Below are 22,747 nucleotides of genomic sequence, written 5' to 3'. Positions count from 1 at the left end.
AGTGGGTAGCCTTTCTCTTTTCCAGGGGATCTTCCCAACCCAGAGCGATCTCTGCATGGCAGGTGGATTCTTTACCAGCTGAGCCACAAGGGAAAGCCCAATAAAAAATTCTCAGCAGTTATTTCCATGTACTAGAATGGTAGGACACCAGGGTAGACCAATGACCACACACATTTGAAGTAACTGCAGTATTTTCCTCTTTGGTAAGCAACATATATTGGTATATTTTTTGTTTTAGAAGTTGAGGGGATTTAAATGACCTAGATAACCCAGGAAGAAGTTTTTAGTAGTTATTTACGGTTTTCACTTCTGTCGTGAAAACCAGTTTTTTTAAAAACCAATTTTAAAGGGCAGTCTTGGAGTCAGAATTCTCAAAAAGCGCTTAATTACTACAAGCAACTACTTTTCCTGCAAGTGCTCTACTGTTCCCCAGCCACATGCGGCTGTTTATACAATCCTGGGAAGCTAGAATGAGAATTAATTCATTAGTTGCACTAGCCCCATTTCAAGTCTTCATTCAGTAGCCATGTATATGTAGATAATGGCTACCTTTTGGATGCTGCTGCAGATGTTGAACATTTCTATCATTGCAGAAAAATCCATTGGACACCTCTCCAACAAGGTTCCCGACCTTTTTGTGCAGACTCCAAGAAAAATTTTAGGTGGACTAGGGATGAGCAACTGCTCCAGTATAATTTACTCCCCACCACACTAGGTGGTCAGTGGCCCACCTTAAAACTTAACCCACTCATTGGGTGTTTTCTGGTTTAGAAAATCAGTTAGAAAAAAAATTGCAGTATAAATTTCAAACTATTCAACCTTGAGGTGTGGGAGCATTGTTTACCAGTGGACAGACTTCTTAGATCAAGTCCTCACACTCCAGTTAAGTAAGATCTCAACCATTTAAGAAGGGTTTTCAAGAGTTTGCCTGACAAAGGATTGGCTGAAGGCCAGGGGAAATGCATATAAATTTAAGGATTAGGAACCCTGGAGGACTGTAATAGGTTTTTGCCACCGAGATTCAACACTTGAGGAACCTGACTCTTACCTTACAATTGGGCAACTTCCAGATGGTAATTTCCCTCCCTGTTCCCCCCCTCCTTTTTTTTTTCTTCCTGTACTTCCCCCTCTCCTTGCATACCTGTATACAGTTAAACAAGAAAAGCTGTTTCGGGGTGGTCTGTATTATGTAAGGAAGCTTGTATGACAGATTCTATTGGAAGATCTGTAATGCCAGGTGAATCCACAGCAGGAGACAGGGGTTAGAAGTGGATTACATTGGATGCACCTAAAGGTGTGGTTGGAATTTATGCGTCTGTATTATGAAATGAGAGGCGGGGACCTTAAAAGTTTTGATGTAAACATCTCCAAAGTTGCTTGCTTTGGAAGACTGGCAGAGAGGGCTTTGAGGGGGAAGAGTGGCTAGATAACAGGGCTACATAATAGGGGTGTGGGGCTACGGGAGGGGACGTGTTCATGGGGGCCTATTATCTCATTCTAGCTTCTCTTTGTTAGGAGTTGTAAAAGCCTGTGATGTGATTGCTGGAACTTTGAGTTCAGCAGTTGCTAAGCACCTGCTGCTGTGTTTCATGCTGTAGGTTTGGACTTCAGGGTTATAGTCAGAACAGTCTGATCGCTGAGTCTGACACGGGAGACAAATGTATTCAAATAATTACCATTTTGTGTTATTCATACATAGAGGTTCAGAGGATCCTGGAACATCATTTTAGTCTGGTTCCCTAATTTTCTATCGGAAGCAGCTTTGGCCCAGAGCAGGCTGGAGACTGGTTTGAGTAATGCCAAAAGAACTAGAACTTGGGGTTTTTTTTTGATGATTGGCCTGAAATATGGTCTCCATCCTTGAAGACATATAATTCCTATCTACTTAAAACCCGCTTCTTTGATGATGTCCCCTTGACCTCCCTCTTTACTTCGATATCACTTAAACTATTTTGTCCTTGTATTTACTGCGCTTTATAGAAGATATTACATCCTCTTTTAGATCTTGAATGTGAGTATCAGGACAGGCACCATGCCAGCTTCTGTCTCCGTACCTGTCTCATTTCCTGTTCTCAGCACAATGTCAGGTTTAATTGAGCCTTACAGTAGGACAAATTAGGGTTGACTGCCTCTCCAGAGATACATTGGACAAAGACACCCGGACAGATCACCTGCCTCTACATCAATAAAAATTCCTAACATTTAGGCCACATGGATACATACACTGTATTTGGAATCTGAATGAAGTCAGGTACTATTTGATGGCTAAGTTTTGGAGGCGCTAGGCACGCACTTGCAACAACATTCTGGGAGAGATGTGCACGAATTGGGAGGCTCGGCCCGCCGGCTGCCCAGCGTAGCGGCGGCCTTTCTGTGCGCGGGGGGCGGGACGGGGCGGGGCTGCGCAGGGGCGCTGCGCGACGGCTCTGTTGCCGGAACTACTCCGAGTCGCGCGCCGGGACGCGCGCAGCCCGCCCCGCCCCCTCCCCGAGGGTGGAAACAAAAGAGTCTCCGCGCGCAGAGACCAGCCGAGGGGGAGAGGGGCGGAGCGTCTGGCGGTCTCGCACCCTGGGCTCGCTAGGTTCGTTCCTGGGAGGGGTCGGAGTGGGCAGGTGGGCGATCGAGAGCCGAGAGTAGGAGGGCCGCGTGCTCGCGCATCTTGCGGCCTGGAGTCGGGGGGCGTCGCCTGCGCGCGCAGCGGAGCGTATTGCGCCGGCGCGTGGCGAGTCCTGTCTTCGAGCACCGGGGCGGGGCGCGGTGGGGCGGGGCCCCTCGTGCAGCGGTGCGGGGCCGTGCGGCGGCCCGGGCGGTTAGGGCGCGGGGGCGGAGAGGATGGAGCCCCCGAGGCGTTAGCCGACTCTGTCAGCTCTGGCGTGCAGCCGTAGTTTTCTGGCGCGGCCCGTGTGATGGTGCCGGGAGGAAGGAAGCGCCGTGATAGCGCCTGGGTCGGAGTTCGGGTTCCGGGGTTGAGAAGGCCCGGGAACGGAAGATCTGGCGAGCTGGCCGCTGGCTGGGCGAGCGGTCACAATAGGAGGCGGCGGCCCAGCGAGGAGCCGCGGGAGTAGCCCCGCAGGGCGGAGCCTCCCCTCGCAGGTACTGGCTGCCGCAGCCGTTGATTCCCGCACGAGGGCGGGACTGACCGAGCCTCGGGCGGTTAGAAGCCTGCGGGGCCGTGCTAGAGATGTGGTTGCTTGGTGTTCAGCGGGGCGCGGCCGGGCCGCCCGGCGCTCTTTGTTCCCCGGGCAGCGACGAGGAGGTGCGGGCACAGCCCGAGGGAGCGCCAGCCCACCGCTGTCTGGTGATGGCCTAGCTCTTTTACTCCCTCCCTGTTTGCCCAGGCGCAGGTGAAATGATGTCACTTAGGAGAACGCAGAACCCGGTCCGAAGGGTCCTCTCTCGCGTCCTTCTGCAGCCGCGGGTTTCTGAACAGGCTGCGTTTTGTTCTAGGGGATGGAAGTTCTCCTTTCAGGGCTGAGGAATGAAAGAGGTTGGTTTTGAGCCTAGAGTTTTTGAAATTATTGAGGGATAAAGAGAATAAAGTTTTCATTTGCGTGTGTAGGACTTGTAAGACCTTGCTTTTTATTTGTGCTGCAAAAATGATGTATTAAGTTGGGTGTGTTAATCTTCCACCGTAAATAGAAACAAAATGTAATCTTTAATTGCCTTTTCTGATTTCTTACGAGGCGCACTTAACACACGAAGATTTAAGTGTATGCAGCTCATTCACAATGGTTTATTACCTTAAAATTGCAAGACTTTTTGGATCCTGTTTGGCCTTGATTGCAGGTACTGTTAACACAATTATCTCAGATTTCCTTTAAATAGCTCCCAGCCTTGGTAACTGGGCTTAAATTTTTTTTTTAATCCATTCTCTCAATTTTTAAGAAATCAAAGCGACTTAGCAGCAGCAGCAGAGACAGTTGGGATCAAATTAAAATTGTTTCTGTCTTCCATTAGGAAGAAATCTGGGGCTTCCTACAGAAGTAACAATACAAGACCAAATATAGGGATCAGATCATTGGCATTGCAGCAGGCATGTACTTGTAATAAAAAGATTAAGTGGATTTTTAAGTAGAAATTGTATCCAGCTCTTGCTCGCTCGTAAAAGTATTCGTGTAATATATTTGACTTTTTGAAGACCTATTGAGCCTTGAATCTGTTAATTATAGGGGTTCAGTTTTAAGTTGATATCTATAATTTTCTTTTAAGGCTTGTTTTTAAAAGACTTGGTGGCCTTTAGAAGCTGTAGTTGAATAAATTTTGCCGCAAATTAGCCGTGTGGGCCTCAGGTTCTTATCTGTAAAATATGAGTTGGATTTAAATGATCTCTGTGGTCCTTCCACTTCTGATACCTTCTGTGACTCTGAAAGGTAGTGTTCCTGTACTTGTTGAATTTCATATACTCATTCTATTTTTATAGTTAAACTAAGTTGGAAGTTATTAATTTGAATAAATATTGAGGATTTTCTATACTGAAGTAACCTGATTTTTGAGGAAGAGTGGATGGACAGAGGGTGACACAGTTAGATATACTTGAATATGTTAGCATCATAATGTGAAGTGTAGGCCTATTGTGTCTCTGCCAACTGCTTTGGATGAGGCTTAGTTACATCACTAGCCTGTTTTTATTTGTGCTCATTTTTTTATGTTTCCTTGCAAGGCTGAGAGTGAGAAGTATGAGTGAGAAATCTTCAGATAAAAGTCTCTGAAATAATTGATCTGTATGGGAAGATGATTGATCTTTGCCTTCTACTTCCAGTGTATTCCATCTCTTTCTCTCTATGCTGCCCCAGTTTTGTTTAAGCCACCACCATTTTGTAATTCATTTTGCTGGTAAGATAGCTCTTAATTAGGCTTGTGATTGTTGTGTAGTGTCTAGGTCTACTGACTAGTTTCTAGTTGTTTTTCTACTAACCACATATATCAGACATCCATTTTCATGTTGTCTTGGTTAAATCATAGCTTGCTTATTCTCTGGACAGAGTATATAGATTGTAAACACACATTTGAACTCTGTAGTTGTAGTCTAGTTCATTTGTTCAACAAATGTGAAATTCTTACCATCACATTGTCTATCTGGAGATCAGGCAAATGCTTGAACTCTATAATAATAATCAAGTAAGAAATTGGAGCAAGTAGACAAAGAGGGGCCCTATACACAGCCTTGTCTTTCCCCCAGCTCTAATGTCATTTCATGTTCCTTTTTAAAGTATCTGAACACTTTTCCTTCTTCCAAGTTAGGGGACCCTATTACCCTCGTTTATGTCTGTTGAATTTGCCCCTCACTAGACTGAATCTCTTTGAGGGCAAGAATCTTTTTGTTTTCATAGTACCTAGCATATGATAGATATGCAATAAATATTTGAATTATTACTTTTATTTAGTAAGATTTATGAAGAGCTCAGTCACACTTCATCTTTTCAAATGTTTATGTGTGTAAGTTTTTACTGATTTGGACTGTTCCTGGTTTAGGTATTTTCCAAATCCATATAATTCTTAGAAATAAATCTTGAAGAGATGGTTTAGAACAATTTACAAATCAACAACAACTTTGAGGTTACCAGCTTAAGTAAAATGGTTTAGAAACACTTGCTTAAGGGGAGAATAATCCTTGTGCTGGCAAATCCTGGATTGTGAAAGTGAACGAAAGAAATACTTACTAGTAGAATGCATAACTCTTACTCTTCCTAGCGTTCATGTTCACGGGTTCAGTACATGCAGTGGTTAGAGACTGCCTTAGCTGCACCTTCTTCACCCCTCCCCATTGATTTGTGTGACTGAGGGGTGAGAAAGAAGGGTGGAGCCTTTCAGCTATTTCACCAACCCTGATTTTGCTCTGCTCCCCCAAAGACATGGATCCAATTTGTCGTTGCCCTAACTCAAGAATGGAAATAATAATTTATTTTTTTTTTTGAAAGTATCCCAGTGCTGGAAAGTAATGATCCTTCTCAGGTAAGTAGTACCAATTCTTAAATGGTTTGACAACTGTATAATAACACATACCATAAACTGACTTAACAAATACTTACTTGTTAAATGTTTAGGTTACTTCTAGTTCCCTTTGAAATTGTTGCTTTGATGTGATGAACATATTTATGCATATGACTTTTCTCGTATTTGGAATATAACCTGAGAATTTATCAGATGAAAGATCAATGATTTGAACTGTTAACAAAATCTCCCTGATTACTTTCCAGGAGATTAACATTTGCCATCGTGGAAGCAGTGAGAATATTTGGATTTTTGTGTAATTTGGATTTGACCTCTTCATTTTTTAGGTACCCAGACTTTGACCAAAAGGAGTAAGGGACTTGTTGGAGTCAACAACCAAGCATCTAACTCATCATGTTTTGTTCTTTCCTTTTTCCTGTTAGCCTATGATTTTACTGCCTTTGAGCAGTTGGTATGCAATTTGTAACAGTGAACAGTGTTTTTGTTTTTTTTTTCTGGAGCGTATTGTTACCATTTTGGAGAAGGTTTGGCCTTTTGAGCAATTTATTTTGTGGAAAGTACACATTATTTTATACTGGCCTAGAGGTCATCATACACTTGTATGTTCTCTACTTTTATGAGAAAGATGTAAATGAAGAAGGAAGTTGTCACCAGAAGTGATTTTTGCCTATGGCTGATTCACATTGTTGTATGGGCAGAAGCCAACACAATATTGTAAAGCAGTTATCTTCCAATTAAAAAAAAAAATACCATACGGGATTTTGTTAGTTTTAAAGGAGTCATACTTAGTAAGCTTCTAGCACAGTAATCAACCAACATAAACATCCATGGTAGCTTTTTTTTTTTGTCAGTGATTTTGGAGGAAGCTGATTCTGGGATTATGTAGACCTAAGTCCTGTGTTATTTTTAATACAATAACTACTGCAATTTACCACAGTGATGATAATAATAGTACACTCTCTTAACACTGAGGTTAAGTTGTTGGTAGTATGGCTACCAGGCCGGGGAAAGGCCACATTAAATAGAAGATGACCTTAAAATAGTAATGTGTTGTTGCTTAAAAGGTTAAAGTGTTTTTTGAAATTTCAGTCTTTTAAAACAGGAAACAGTTATGCTGGATGAACTAGTCATATTGTTACATGTAACATTAAAAATGCAAAGTGTGTGGAGTTACAGGCTCAGTCCCATCTCAGGGATGTTTCATGGCAGGACTTCTAAAATACAGTTGCATCCTGAGAGAAGGCTGAAGTTACCGTGTCTTTGTAATGCTTGGCAGTTAGTTGGTATGTTAGGGGAAAATAGAACTGTATTGATTTTCAGATACTGTGTAACCTGACTTATTTTAACTGAGGGAGAGTTAGGGAAGTAGTAGAAGTCAGAAACAATTTCCAAGGAAACATTAATTTTTAAGTACTTAAAATAGCTTTAAGTAAATAGGCATTGTGGAATAGTTGCTAGTTATTAATCCAACTAGATAGATTACAAAGAAGAATGTTACTTTAAAAATTCTATTTAGTGGGTGGTTTAGTGGGTTGAGTCTGAGTCTTAGAACCGGATACACTTGGCTTCAAATTATGGCTTTGGTATTTATGTTTGACTTTAAGCAAGCAAGTTGGTTAACCCTAACTTGTACCATGTAAAGATGAGAAAGCCAAGTTTGATTCCTGGCATGAAGTTTACTATTACCGAATTGAGGTTTTAAAAACTGCTGTATTGCTTAAGTTTTTTTTTTTTTTTTTTTAAGTTTTAGTTTATGTCTTTCATAGTCAAATTAATACAGAATTTTTCTCTAGAATTCTGGAGAAGAAACTTTGCTTGAGTATGGTACCGAGTTTTCAGTCAGTTATGTACATGTTTGTTGTACTAGTTTTCTATTGTGTGTAACAAATTGCCACAAGTTTAGTAGCATAAAGCAAATCTTGTTACCTTACAGTTTCTGTGGATCAAAGTCCTGGTATGGGTTAGCTCTAGAGCCTCTGTCAGGGTCTTTTTTGGCTGGGCTCTGATTTTATTAGGGACTTAATGTCCTCTTCCAAGCTCATTGTTGTTATAATGTGGTTCTTGTGATTATAGGACTGAGGGCCCCGTTTTATTTGAGGGGATCTTGATCTTAGCTATCAACTGATAACCACTTTTAGATTCTAGCTGCCCTCAGGTCTCTACCATTCACATGCCTTCTCAGAACATAGCAACTTCGTCTGTAGGGTTTGCAGGAGAATCTCTTTAGGAAGTGCTCAACTTCTCTTTTGAGAGCTTTCTCGGATTAACTCAGGCCTACCCAGGATAACCTCCCCTTTGATTAACTTAAAATTCATAAGAAATCTTAATTACATCCGAAAATCCTTTCACCTCTGTGAAGGGGTTTGTATAATTTAGGTCATATAATTGAACGCAATTATACGCGTTCCCCTGTATATATTATACAGGGGAATGAAATTCACTATGTTTACAGTCCTCCCCACATACCACGCAGGGTTGGAGGTACGCACCAGAGGTGGGAATCTTGGAGGCCATCTTAGAATTCCCTCTTCCCTTCTGTCTCCTTTTCTCTCCCCTTACCCCTCTCCCCTATGTCTGCAAGGACCAGGGTTTGTCAGCTTTTTATGTATTACTGAAATTTGTTTTCCCAGCCAGCTTTTGTACTAGCAGTTTGTAAGAGTGCTGCTCACACTTTTTAAGTTTGTAAGACTGCTTAAGTGTGATAGTTGATTTTATGTCACCTTATTAAAACACTCTTCAGATGTACTTATTGTGCACATTATAAACTTGTAGAAAGAACATGAAGCCTGCATAAAGGAACAGGCCATTTTGAGAGAGAATTACTTTAAAGTGGTAAAAGCACTCCTTAGATTAAATGGAGTCAGGAATGTGAAAAATACTTGTTCCTATGAAATATTTTCTTACTCCTGCCCTCAGATATACCCATGGCTCCTACCTCTATTTTTTTTTTTTTTAAACAAGAATAAGCTCCTTGAGGGTGGAATTCTTGTTTTCTTTTCTAACATAAATCTTTGCTTATAGGAGGCAGTCAGTAGATATTCCTTGATTCAGTCATTCCTGCTTCATCACAATGGTAAAGGACATTAACACATGCATGTTTATAGTACAGAGGTGAGCTTTAGTTCATGTCCAGAGCATTTTGTGGAGCAGTACTAATAAATTCTAAAATTATTGCCTTCAGTTCTAGGAAGGTCTTTGGAAATAGTTATTTTCTTAACAGGCCTAGTTATCTGTTGATCAGGCTCATATCAATCCAGAAAGAAAAATTTCTAAAGGGGCTAACAAAGTTTATTATAGCAGCATTATTCGTATAATTAGCCTGCCACTTTATGATCTGTCTCTCTCTGGCTACTTCCTTACTGACCAGTTATGCTGATCATTTTGTAGTTTCTTGACAACATTGTTTCTTACCAATTACCTCTCCATAGCACCAGTATGGACCATTACTACAGAAAGGTACTTTTTTATACTGTATGGTGATTTGCTTTTCTTTTTATTGCATATACTTCTTGAAGGTAGAAAATCATGACTGTGTTTTTGTTTAGTGCCTGTTACAGGATAGACACTTATGTGTAAGGGAATGACTGCAGCAATGAAACGAAAAAACAAGACAGCCTTAAAGCACCTGGTCCTTTAGGGGCAAGCAGGTCCACAGACCTTAATCCCAAAGGGCAATTCACTGCACAGCACCGTGGAATGGTGATACTCATGTCTGATCAAAAATGCTACAGATCAAGTATATTTACATATGAGTTTAGGGCATTAACTCACAGTCTAGTCAAGCATTTAAAACATGCAGGCATTTACTTTGAGTCTTATGATCTTGTCCTTTATTCATTAAGTAGATTCCTAGGTTTGTGTTGAATAGAGCTGAGGTCTCCAAAATATAAATCTTGTTTTTTATACCTGTGATCACTATAGAAATTTGGCCATAGATGTTCTAAAATCTCTCTTCCCTTGCCTGATAATTTGGAAGGTGAACTGAAAAACAGAATGAAAAATTAATCATAGCCAGGTGGAGACTAATCTTTCTGTACTTAAGTGATTTTTACTTCCAGTTTTCTTGACATGAAATCTTATCTGTCATTTAAGATTTCAGAATTAATGCCAGCAAGAAAGATATAGATAGGTACTACATGGGAAACATTGGAAGGACTTTGCATTCTTGAGCAGTGCTGTTTTGCCTTTAAAGAAAGTTTTTATGAGAGATCCATTGCTAGAGGCAGTCTTTGTCTTCCTTATGTTTGTTTCGATGTTTAAGATTAATTTTTTATTTCTTGTGCTCTGCTAACAAAATCATCAAATACCTAGAAAATCCAGACTGTCCTTCATAGGCATGATTCTCCACATTGGTGCAGCTAGCCATGAACTATCCTTTTCTTCTCCCTCTTTTTCCCAGATATCTCCCGGGGCCAATTCAGCACCTCTACCTGGCCATCCTAACAAGGTGATTTGTGAAAGGGTGAGACTTCAGAGCCTGTTCCCTCTCCTCCCAAGTGATCAGAACACTACCGTTCAAGAGGATGCTCACTTCAAAGCTTTCTTCCAGGTTCTTATATATTTACCCTTTGCCTTCGTAGGGCTGAAAGTCACAAGATACGTACTAGGTTGTCTCTAGGAAGGCTTGAACCAACATTCTTAGTATCTTCCTACTTCTCATTTTCTGTTGTTTGTGGAAATAAGTATTCTTCTTAGAGGACATCTTTAACTTACTCAGCCAGCTTTTCTGAAGAATGTTTGTCTTCTCTTGAGCTGCTGTTACTATTTGACCACTTAATATTCTTGTTTTTTAATCTTTTGGTCTTAATCATGTGTCCTAATAGGTCAAGTTCTGTAGGAAAGTAGAAGACATTACAGAATATGTGAAATTGTATAGAGAAAGAAAAATAGAAGCATGTAAGATGTTTTTTAAAGCCATCACTGCTTTGATAGTAATGCACACTACAGACTTCGATAGTAATGCACATTTCAGAGAGAAAATATGGTAACTTGCCTTCTGTGACTTTTGATATTTGTGGGTAAATGTGTTTAAAATTTCATTACATATGAAATGAAAACAAATTAAGGTATAAATGGATTTAAACTATCATTAAGTTATTAACAAGATTACTAGGATGTACTCACAGAAATCATTGACTACTGTATGTAAAACCCATTACTCTCCGAGATTCAGTAACAGAAGTCATCATTACCAGAAAGGAAACTAAGTTACAGAATTGCTTCTGGATACTAGGGTTGTGGGCCAAGACATGTAATTGTCCATGTTGAGGTAGTGAGAATTGCTAATCAAAGCTAGGACTTCTGGATAGAGCCAGCTTATTTTCTGTTCATGTGGGAGTGGTAGGTTGGGACTGGAGACTGCTCCCGAAAGAGAGGTGTTTATGACACACTGGAGAGGTAGGATTTAGAAGCTGATATAGGTGAGGAAAGGTGTATAGGTGACCTGGGGCTCTTGAGTCTTTTATTCCTTGTTGACACTGTGTGTCAAGTTCTCTGCTTTGCATGTGTGGTCTCCTTTTGTTTTTAGCCATCGTAATAAAGTTCATCTGGATGGTTTTCTAGATGAAGAAATAGCCTCAGAGAATCTCATTGAGATGCCCAATTTACATACCTACTTATTGACAGAATAGAGACTCAAATCCAACTTCAGCTATTTCTTATCTCTATCATACCACCTTATGGGTATTTCTGTAAACACAGTTCACTGTATGTTAAAAGACATCGTTTATTGAATTGCGTGGCATATTGACTGCTGTTTTGAATACAGCATTAGCGGCAAGAACTTGATCTTTAGTAGTAACTAATGAGGAAATTGACTTCATACCTTCACTACTGCCACCAGTAAACAGTTATTTGACACTTTCTGTGTTCTCTGTACTTCCTCTGAGTCTTTAAGCATTAAGGTAACATTAACTCAAAGAATAGCTGCCAAATGCAGTAGATTAAAACCCGTGTTTTGAAAATAAAACCAAAAAGTTAGCCAGTTCCACTTGAGTGTTAGCAGAAAAGTGAAAGGTATTTTTTTTTTATTTATAGTCCTAATTTAACTTAAACTTTACTTTGCTCTAACTTAAAAATCAGGCCTTCAATGTACTTTGCTCCCACGAGAGACTAGAGATTTTCTTTGTCCAGTTATTACCCCTACCACTGTTCCACATGAAGTAAAGTAAATCCTTCTCACATCCCCTTTGAGATACTGTCAGGTACTTTCAACTAATTCTGACACCAAAATTGAGTGTGATTTCCTAGTTCCGGTTATGGTTCTCATCATTATAAAACCTAGTAGCCATATGAAAAGGAGAACCTGTGCAGCCGTATCCTGTCCTCAAAGTCACTGCCTTAATGCATTGTTTGCTCGAAGCTTTGCTCCAAGTTGTTTCCCTCCCAACTCTTTCTACTTTTCCTTTCCCTTTTTACTCCATCCATTCCAAACAATCACCTTACCTTTTCCATTTTTTTCCCTAAAACACCCCCTCTACTTCATATTTTAGCTGAAACTATTCTCTTTTGTGAGGACTTATTTCTCCTATAGCCTTCTCTAGGAGTAAAGAAATGATTGGCTTTTCTTGCTTCAAGCGTGGAATTGGATATGTGACGAGTAAGTAGGAGGATGGTCACAGAGGTGAAGGCAAGTGTTGACACTCTCCTGGATCCTTGCTTTTAACCATCAGTCTTTGAACAAAAAGTTCATCCTATTTTTGATCTTTTTTGTCCTTTATCTTCACTACTTAACCGAGTTTGTATCACTATCCTTGTTTATTACTTTATACTCTGCTCTTTTTTTGCTCATTTTTCTAGTCAAAATATTTCAAGTTTTGCGTGCTTTTTAATTTTTAAAATTATGAAATATTTCACATATGCATGTTGTAAAGTATGAAGATGTATGTATAATTTTTAAAAATCTACCATCCAGCTTAAGAAATCAACTATTACCAATATTTTGGAACATTTCTATAAAAATGATGGTTTTGTTTTTCTTGCTTTGATTTTTTTTTTTTTTTTTTTTACAAAAATGGTTTAAGAAGCACATTTACATGTCTATAAAAATAAGCCTATATTTAAAATTAGCATCAAGGTGTTTCTTGTAATTTTTTAAATTAAAATTAAGGCATAATTACAGTGGAATTCACCTTTTTTGCGTACAACTCTGTGAGTTTTGACAAAAGCATACAGATGTGGAACTGATACAATAAAGATACGATAGTTTCAGTACCACCCCCCCCCCAAATTCCATCACATCTGTTTGCCATCAACCCCCTACAGTTTTAAAATTAGCAGTTTCATATAGCACAGGGAGCTTGACTCTGTGCTCTGTGAGGTGGGATGAGGCGGGGTGGGAGGAAGGTTCAAGAAGGAGGGGATATATGTATACATATAGCTGATTCACTTTGTTGTACAGCAGAAATTAACATAGTAAAGCAGTAATAACATAGTGACATAGTAAATCCAACAAAAGTAAAATGAGCAGTTACTGTACTACCAACCAATTCAGTGAGGGAGTGAAGATTGTATGCTTTTATTAAAAAGTCAGGTGCATTGTGGAGAACTTGAATTTCAGATGTGGCACAGCCCTTGATTTCAGAAATGTGTGTGTGTGTATGTATGTGTATTTAACATATATATGTTATTTTTAATATCCTTTTCCATTATGGTTTATCATAGGATAGTGAATATAGTCCTTTGTGCTATATAGTAGGAGCTTGTTTATCCATTCTGTATATAAAAACTTACACCAGCTCACCCCAGCCTCCCATTTCATCCTCCAGCCCTCTCCCCCTTGGCAACCACAAGTCTGTTCTCTGTGCCCGTGGATCTATTTCTGTTTTGTAGATAGGTTCATTTGTGTCGTACTTTAGATTCCACGTATAAGTGGTATCATATGGTATTTGTCTTTCTCTGACTTTACTTATTATGGTAATCTCTAGTAGCACCCATGTTACTGCATATGGCATTATTATTATTAATCTGAGTAGTATTCCATTTTATTTAAATATTTTATATATATATATATATATAAATAAATAAAATCTTCCTGATTCATTCATCTGTCAGTGGACATTTAAGTTGTTTCCATATCTTAGCTATTGTCTGCAGTGTTCCTATGAACATAGGGGTGAATGTATCATTTTGAATTAAGAATTTTGTCTGGATATATGCCTCAGAGTAGAGTTGCTGGATTGTATGGTAATTTTAGTTTTCTGAGGAAACTCAATACTGTTTTCTATAGTGGCTATACCAACTTAGAGTCCCACCAATACTGTAAGAGGTTCCCTTTTCTCCTCAGGTGTGCATTTTAATACAACTAGATAACAACTTTAATCTGTAAATTTACTGAAGTTAGGTGATTGAAATCTGTTGATTTATACAAATAAATACATTGTTTATGAAAGAGAAGACTAATTATTGTAAAAATGTCTATTCTCTTAACAAGTTCATAGACATAATAAAAATTTCAGCCAAAATAATAAAAGAAAATTTTTATTTTAGAACTTTACAGTTACCCTTAAATTCATAAGGAAAATTAACAAAGGAAACACAGGAACTTTTCCCAAAATTGTCATAAAGGGAAATATGCCATAATGATACTAAATCATATTGTACAAAAATAGTTCCATGTTATTGAGTTCCATGTTGTTTAAATACAGTGGCTGTTTTTCAGCCCTCATTCTACATGACCTCTTAATTAGGTTGGTGAAAAAGTATTTGAGGTTTCAGACCGTCAGTTTAAATCATTGTAACTAGGCTCAAACACATCTTTATTGATGAAAATAGAAATCATTACAATCAACAGATTTTTGCCAACAAAAAATGTTTGTTTATTCCCATAGCATAAAAATATGTGCCTTGGGGTTCGACTGACTCTTGGAAAGCATTTTCTACTTCCTCCTGGTTGTGGGAGCATTTTCCCTGCAAAAAGATGTTGAGATGCTTGAAGAACGTGGCAGTCAGTTGACGAGAAGTCAGGTGAATATGGTGGATGAGGCAAAGCTTCGTAGTCCCAATTCATTCAACTTTTGAAGCATCACTTGTAAGATGTGCGATCAGATGTTGTCGTGGAGAAGAGTTGGGCCCGTTCTGTTGACCAGTGTTGGCTGCGGGCATTGCAGTTTTCAGTGCATCTCACTGATTTGCTGAGCATACTTCTCAAATGTAACAGTTTCACTAGGATTCAGAAAGATGTGGATCAGAGCAGCAGCAGACCACCAAACGTTGACCATGATCTTTTTTTGGTGCAAGTTTGGCTTTGGGAAGTGCTTTGGAGCTTCTTGGTCGTATAAAATCCACTTTCTGTCACACATCACAGTCTGATGAGAAATGATTTGTTGTTGTTGTGTAGAATAAGAGAAGACGACTCTTCAGAATGATATTTTTGATTTTTCGATCAGCTCATGAGGCACCACCCACTTACCAAGCCTTTTCACCTTTCCAGTTTGCTTCAAATTGCAAAACCTGTAGAATGGTTGATGTCGAGTTCTTTGGCAACTTCTCATGTAGTCGTAAGAGAATCAGCTTCAATGATCCTCTGAATTGGTCGTTGTCAACTTCCAACTTCCATTATGCTCATTATCGTCAAGGCTCTCATCTCCTTTGCAGAACAAGAACCACCACTGCACTGTATGTTCGTTAGCAGTTCCTGGGCCAAATGTGTTGATGTTGTGCATTGTCTCTGCTGCTTTGAGACCCATTTTGAACTTGAATAAGAGAATCGCTCCAATTTGCTTTTTGTCTAACATCATTTCCCTAGTCTGAAATAAATATAAACAGTAAGTTAAAAGTTATTAGCAAAATATTTAGAAATATACATTAAAAAGATGTATAACATAACCACATTTATTTAACAATGTGTCTCAATATCAAACAGAAAAGTGCAACATTGTAAAACTGCAATTACTTTTGCATCAACCTAATAGTTGACTCCTTGAAACTCCATTCCACTGGCTTAAAGTAGCTCCTTTCATCAGCTACTCAACATCAAATGTTGGAGCTTCTTAGGGTTTAGCATTGGACCTCTTTTTCACTGTATAAATCATTGATATTTTGAGCAATTTTGTCACTGCCTGCAACTTCTTTGACATATCGGCTATCTGTATACCAGAAACTCCTGAATTAACATTTTTATTTGAGCTTCAGTTGTCTGCACAACTCCATGTGGATAATTCAGAGAGATCCCTTGATTTCAGGTTGTTCTTAATACCTTTTCTGTTTTTGTTGGTTTCATATTTATGCTTCAGATTATTTTATTTATCCTTGTTTTTAGCTTCTATGGAAGTAAATACAGCATTTGAACACAGTACATGTACAGCATCAAGATAAATCAGTTTGTGAACCAGTGGTGTTTTGTGTAATTAAAAATTAAGAAAAATCTAGGACTTAGGTTGTTAATAATTATTCAGAAGTTAGCCACACAGGCCTCCCTAAACTCAGGAAGCCACTGCTGGCCTAGTAGTTATGGCCAATGATGCAGTACTTTAATATTTTCACACAGTATTTTATCCTCTTCATTATGGTGGGACTGCATTAGTTATACCACTAGAGTCCCTTTGTAAGCACTCATTGCACTTACAGTCATTCTGTTCTTTGGCCTTTTATTAAAAAAAACCCACAAACCTGGACCATATCAAAAGCAAAGTCCTGATTTTTTTTTTTTTTTTTTAATGTCTGCTGCAGTAACTTTTGAAAACAGAACAGTGAAAGCCTCCCCCTCCCCCATATCTTTAAGTAAAATAACATTCCAGGAGGATGTACTTTTAGAGTGGTTATGAAATTGGATTTTGTTCTGAAACATGTTGAGCTGAGAACTATCAAAGCTGTACTACTTAGAAAATTATAAAGTCCTGTGTGAATTATGTCAGACAGGACTTTGTATACCTTGTGTAGTTCAAAGGCAGTATTTCACGGAATTGTCTGTGGTACATCTTCACTAATAGAAACATATTTTACATAAATTTGAATATAGTTTAAGTCAAGGCTTGGGTTTGTGGAGAATTAAGTGAGAGAATATGTAGAGATCATTTTGTAAATTATATTGTGTGGTTCAAATATAAAGTTATTAATTTCCAGCTTTCCCCCTGCTTATTATTTACAAAAAGGCAATTGTCTTTGTGTTTATTCTTTATTAGTTGCTTTATGTAGAGTGAGTGTTTCAGTTTTCTAATTGCTTTCACGTCTCTTAGTTTTTTAAGGAACCTCCATACTATATACTCCATAGTGGCTGTATCAACTTACATTCCCACCCATGGTGCAAGAGGATTCCCCTTTCTCCACAACCTCTTCAGCATTTATTGTTTATAGACTTTTAAATGATGGTTCTTGTCATGTCTTTTATTTTTAATTAATAGAATTCAGTGAGTGTTTTTTCTGCATGCTTGCATGCTAAGTCGCTTCAGTTTTGTCTGACTTTTTGTGACCCTGTGGACAGTAGTCCACCAGTCTTATCTGTCCATGGGATTCTCTAGGCAAGAATACTGGAATGGGTTGCCATGCCCCTTCTCCCAGGGATCTTCCCTACCCAGGGATCTAACCCGCATCTCTTGAGTCTTCAAGCATTGGCAGGTGGGTTCTTTACCACTAGCACCACATGTGGAATGAGAAATTTAGTCTTTGGTCCAAGATGTAAGGCAAATAGAGAAAGTCTGGAAGTTTAAAAGAGGGTTGGAAACTCATAAATCACACTGTACTTACTTACTTGTGAGTCTGAGATGAATGGTGGTCCCGATTAAGGACCAGATGGAGAGAGGACCAGGTTTCTGGAGATTTTACCTCTTGATTCTAGTTGCCCCCTTGTTCCTTTGAGAAGGAAGTCCTCAGGGCTCACTAGTGGTTGCTGAAGTCAGAGGCACATTTCAATCACCATTTTAAATCTGGAACTTGGAACCTGGTTCTGCTTTGCTGAAGGTTTCCATTATCTTCCAAAACTTCCTGATTGAGATATATAAATATATATTTATATTTTATGTGTGTTTATATATGTACATATGCACATGTGTTTTTGTGTATTTTTTCCCCCATGGCATTCAGCATTTAACAATTTCTGATTTGCTTTTTTTTAAAACCCTGCAATACTTTCTTATGGGGTTTTTTCACTTCTAATAAGAATGTTTGGTTATGGAGATTTGGGGTTAGATAGATGTAATCCTTTACGCATTTTATTAGATGCTAAATACTGAGTTAGAGTTTGAAAGAGTACTCAAATTGATAAGGAATATGAAACAACATTGCATGTAATAAACTCTTTAATCCCTGTCCCTAGATATCAATTTGTGGTTTCCTGTTACTTTGACTGAAAAAGTAAGGCTTATTGCCATAGTGAATGAGCTCACTTCCACGTTATTTCCTAGTCTTTGTCTCTTTCACACTGAGAACCTTTTACAACAGAAAGAGAAGGGATGGGAAATTTTCTCAGTCATTTCCATTCGTAAAAGTAATAGCTTTGTTGTAAAATAAGAATATGCTAATGCACAACTTGAACATCACTGAAAATATGATAGCCTAAGTTTTTTAAGGTTATTTTTGTGAATCTGTAGTATTCTCCTCAGTATCAATAACCTCAGATAAGCAGATGACACCACCCTTAGGGCAGAAAGCAAAGAGGAACTAGAGAGCTTCTTGGTGGAGGTGAAAGAGGAGAGTGAAAAGGCTGGCTTAAAACTCAACATTCAAAAAACTAAGATCATGGCATCCAGTCCCATCGCTTCATGGTAAATACATAGGGAAACAATGAAAACAGTGAGAGACTTTGTTGTCATGAGCTCCAAAATCACCGTAGATGGTGACTGCAGCCATGAAATTAAAAGACACTTTGCTCCTTGGAAGCAAAGCTATGACTAACCTCGACTGCTGATATGCTAACTAGACAGCATATCAAAAAGCAGAGGTATTACTTTGCCAACAAAGGTCCGTCTAGTCAAAGCTATGGTTTTTCCAGTAGTCACATATGGATGTGAGAGTTGGACTATAAAGAAAGCTGAGCGCTGAAGAATTGATGCTTTTGAACTGTGGTTTTGGAGAAGTTCCTTGGACTGCAAGGAGATCCAACCAGTCCATCCTAAAGGATATCAGTCCTGAATATTCATTGGAAGGACTGATGCTGAAGCTGAAACTCCAATACTTTGGCCACCTGATGGGAAGAGCTGACTCATTTGAAAAGACCCTGATGCTGGGAAAGATTGAAGGCGGGAGAGGGAACCACAGAGGATGAGATGGTTGGATGGCATCACTGATGCAATGGACATGAGTTTGGGTGGACTCCGGGAGTTGGTGATGGGCAGGGAGGCCTGGTGTGCTGTAGTCCATGGGGTCGCAAAGAGTTGGACACGACTGAACAACTGAACTGAACTGTGGTGTTGAAGAAGGCTCTTGGGAGTCCCTTGGAGAACAAGGAGATCAAATCAGTCAATCCTAAAGGAAATCAATCCTGAATATTCATTGGAAGGACTGCTGGCGGAAGCTAAAACTCCAGTACTTTGGCCACCTGATGCAAAGAGCCAACTTGTTAGAAAAACCCTGATGCTGGGAAAGATTGAAGGCAGGAGCAGAAGGGGATAACAGAAGATGAGATGTTAGATGGCATCACCGACTCAATGGACATGAATTTGAGCAAGTTCTGGGATATGGTGAAGGATAGGGAAGCCTGACACGCAACAGTCCATAGGTCACAAAGAGTCGAACACAACCAAACAACAACATTCTCCTCCATTTGGGCAGTGGATTTTTAGAATTCAGAGTTCCATGTCTTAGTTCACGCTAAGCTTTGAGGTACAGGCTATACATAGGAGGGATCAGATAGTAAAGAATCTGCCTGCAGTGCAGAAGACCCAGGTTCAATCCCTGGGTTGGGAAGATCCCCTTGAGAAGGGAATGGCCACCTACTCCAGTATTCTTGCCTGGAGAAGTCCATGGATAGAGGAGCCCAGGGGCTACAGTCCATGGGGTTGCAAAGAGTTGAATACAACTGAACAACTGAGACTTTCACCTTTTATACATATGAAAGCCAGTGATGATACATCACTAGTATTTTGTACCTTAAAAAGTCAACGTTAATGAAGTCTGTTTTACGAAATTTGGCCATCACTTCTAACCTGTGCAGTTCATGTTTGAGTTTGTGAAGTCTTAGTTGCTCTGTCGTTTTGTTTTAATCAGAATATCTAAATTTCAACGGTTATTTTTCACTTTTTTTTAGGATTATCAAAACATAACTGATACTAAAATCAGGGGTTAAAACAAGTATATTTTTAATAGCACTATTAAGTATAGGGTTTCCCTGATAGCTCAGTTGGTAAAGAATCCACCTGCAACGCAGGAGACCCCGGTTCGATTCCTGGGTTGGGAAGATCCTCTGGAGAAGGTATAGGCTACCCACTCCAGTATTCTTGGGCTCCCTTGTGTCTCAGCTGGTAAAGAGTCTGCCTGCAATGCGGGAGACCTGGGTTCTATCCCTGAGTTGGGAAGATCCTCTGGAGAAGGGAAAGGCTACCGACCCAGTATTTGGCCTGGAGAATTCCATATAGGCCATGGGGTCGCAAAGAGTCGGACATGACTGAGCGACTTTCACTTAACTATAGGAAGAAATAAGGTTAGTGTGGTGAGGAAAATTACAAGAAACTTGTATATGGTTCTGAAAACTACTTCCTATTTTTGTTATAATGACAAATTTGAATTATAGTATTCCTTAATATAGATTGGACATGGCATGATTTTGTGAATACCTCAGCTAAATAATTTAGAATGATCCAAAGTAGTTTGCTTCATTCCTGTCAGTTTAATGAATTGTTTTATATGCTTTATATCTTAAAATCTAATGTTGTAGTATGTAGCCTCGTGTATTCTTTAGCTAATATTAACATGGTTTTTGTTCCAGCAGCAGGTGCCAATCAGAAGTGCTCTAGGGACTTCTCTGGTGATCCAGTGGTTAAACCCCTTCACCTCCAATGCAGGGGGTGTGGTTTTGATCCCTGGTCAGGGAACTAAGATCCCACATCCTCAGGGCACACAGTTCCCTGCCCCAAAGTGCTCTGATACCCAAATAGAATTTTCAGGAGTAGACTGGAGACAGAAGAGGCTCTTATTAGAAAACACATGGCCCTCATCAGACTTTGTTAACTTACAATTTTGACAGTTTTGGTGAGACTCAATTGGAAGATTGAGTTGTGTGAGGAATCCTGGAGAGTTAATAATTCAATTAAGTTATCCATACCAATTTTGTAGCTAGTAAGCAAGAAAGCTTGAGACTGTTTCAACATTGACAGGTATAAGTTTTGAATTATCCATCACTCCCATGATCTACCTGAAATGTCTTTCCCCAAGATATCCTTTTATGATATTTTAGTTAAGAACTGATGAAATAAATCGATTGACTGTTTTTTAATGTTTTAAGTAAATCTTACTTTGTCCACATAATCGCTTTAAAGAGTAAATGTAATCACCTTAAACAATGGGAATAAGGAGGTAGACAAGTGTGATTTAGAATCAAATCACAGGCCTACTTAAATTATACCCTCTCTTAAATGGATCTCTCAGCTGCAAATTAATGCCTAAAAGAGTAACTAGTAACTGATGGGAAGGCATAGTAGAATTTCAGTTAAAATTGGAGTTTCATAGCGGTGGTCAGGTACCATTTGTTGTTGTTTAGTTACTAGGTTCTGTCCAACTCTTTTGCGACCCCATGGACTGTAGCTCACCAGGTTCCTCTGTCCATGAGATTTCCCAGGCAAGAATACTGGGGTGAGTTGCCATCTCCTTCTCCAGAGGATCTTCTAGACCCAGGGGATCTTCTCAACCCAGGAAACGAACCTGCATCTCCTGCATTGGCAGGTGGCTTCTTTACCACTGAGCCACCTGGGATGCTCAGTCAAGTACAATAGTGAGTGAAGTCTCTCAGTCGTGTCAGACTCTTTGCGACCCCGTGGACTGTAGCCCACCAGGCTCCTCCATCCATGGGATTCTCCAGGCAAGAATACTGGAGTGGGTTGCCATTTCCTTCCAAATTGTTTATTACCCTATCATGTATGTATGTTGTTACCTGATTAGTTTCATGATGAATTCAAATAAAGAGTTAATTTTTCATTTGATCTTTCTTTCCTACCCCACCCCTCACATCTTTTAAACGGATATTTAATTCAAGTTAATAGTGTATCTTTTCCCCCCTTTACACTTGGAGGTAAACTACTTAAACATCTATGCATGTAAATAGTAATGCAAAAATCCTTTAAAACTCTTATTCTGTTGATTGATTTTGTTGCATTGGCAGAGTGAAGATAGTCCAAGTCCCAAGAGACAGCGCCTCTCTCATTCAGTCTTCGATTATACATCAGCATCACCAGCTCCCTCACCACCAATGCGACCATGGGAGATGACATCAAATAGGCAGCCCCCTTCAGTTCGACCAAGCCAACATCACTTCTCAGGGGAACGATGCAACACACCTGCACGCAACAGAAGAAGGTTAGTTGGTTCTATTGCTTATTAAATTTTTGGTCATTGGTAGAGTATTTTTAAACATCCAAAAGCATTTTTTCTGTAAGCATTTTATAAATATATCAACACCTTTGTCTCTGTACACTCACACACAAACAACATTACAAGTTGTTTGGACTACCAAACAATATCATGAGAATTCATTTAGCTTGGGATTGACAGATGTAGAAATTGTATAATAAGAGGCTAAAGTGATTTACTTAAAATCAATCCATACCTTTATATATGAATTCAGCTACCTCAAGGTTTAAGACTTTTTGTGGGCTGACCTTCAATCCATATTACCGAAAAATGCATTTTATAATTTACAACGGTACTCCAA

At 39.3% G+C, this 22,747-nt stretch overlaps 1 protein-coding gene across 50 annotated transcripts in view; it reads left to right on the top strand.

The window, feature by feature from the left end:
* The window catches only part of RNF38 (ring finger protein 38), a 121,822-nt gene that overhangs the window by 64,706 nt on the left and 34,369 nt on the right, over window positions 1-22,747 (top strand). For 3 of the 50 annotated variants that reach the window (XM_086415864.1, XM_086415859.1, XM_086415875.1), the window contains exons 3-4: window positions 10,352-10,501; window positions 22,199-22,392. In XM_086415864.1, coding sequence (XP_086271990.1) covers window positions 10,352-10,501; window positions 22,199-22,392 — 344 coding nt within the window. Of the gene's footprint in view, window positions 1-2,442; window positions 2,582-2,737; window positions 3,094-3,400; window positions 3,488-3,683; window positions 3,787-5,918; window positions 5,953-10,351; window positions 10,502-14,780; window positions 14,917-22,198; window positions 22,393-22,747 lie in introns of those variants that run through there. The other 47 variants (XM_086415863.1, XM_086415899.1, XM_086415895.1 and 44 more) reach the window with 35 other exon arrangements.

Source organism: Bos grunniens, chromosome 8, assembly GCF_055505025.1.
Source record: "Bos grunniens cultivar Pamir isolate PY7600 chromosome 8, Bosgru_T2T1.0, whole genome shotgun sequence".
In the NCBI taxonomy this organism is placed as follows: domain Eukaryota; kingdom Metazoa; phylum Chordata; class Mammalia; order Artiodactyla; family Bovidae; genus Bos; species Bos grunniens.
The sequence above is the reverse complement of the archived record's forward strand: the minus strand, read 5'-3'. Positions and strand labels throughout refer to the sequence as shown.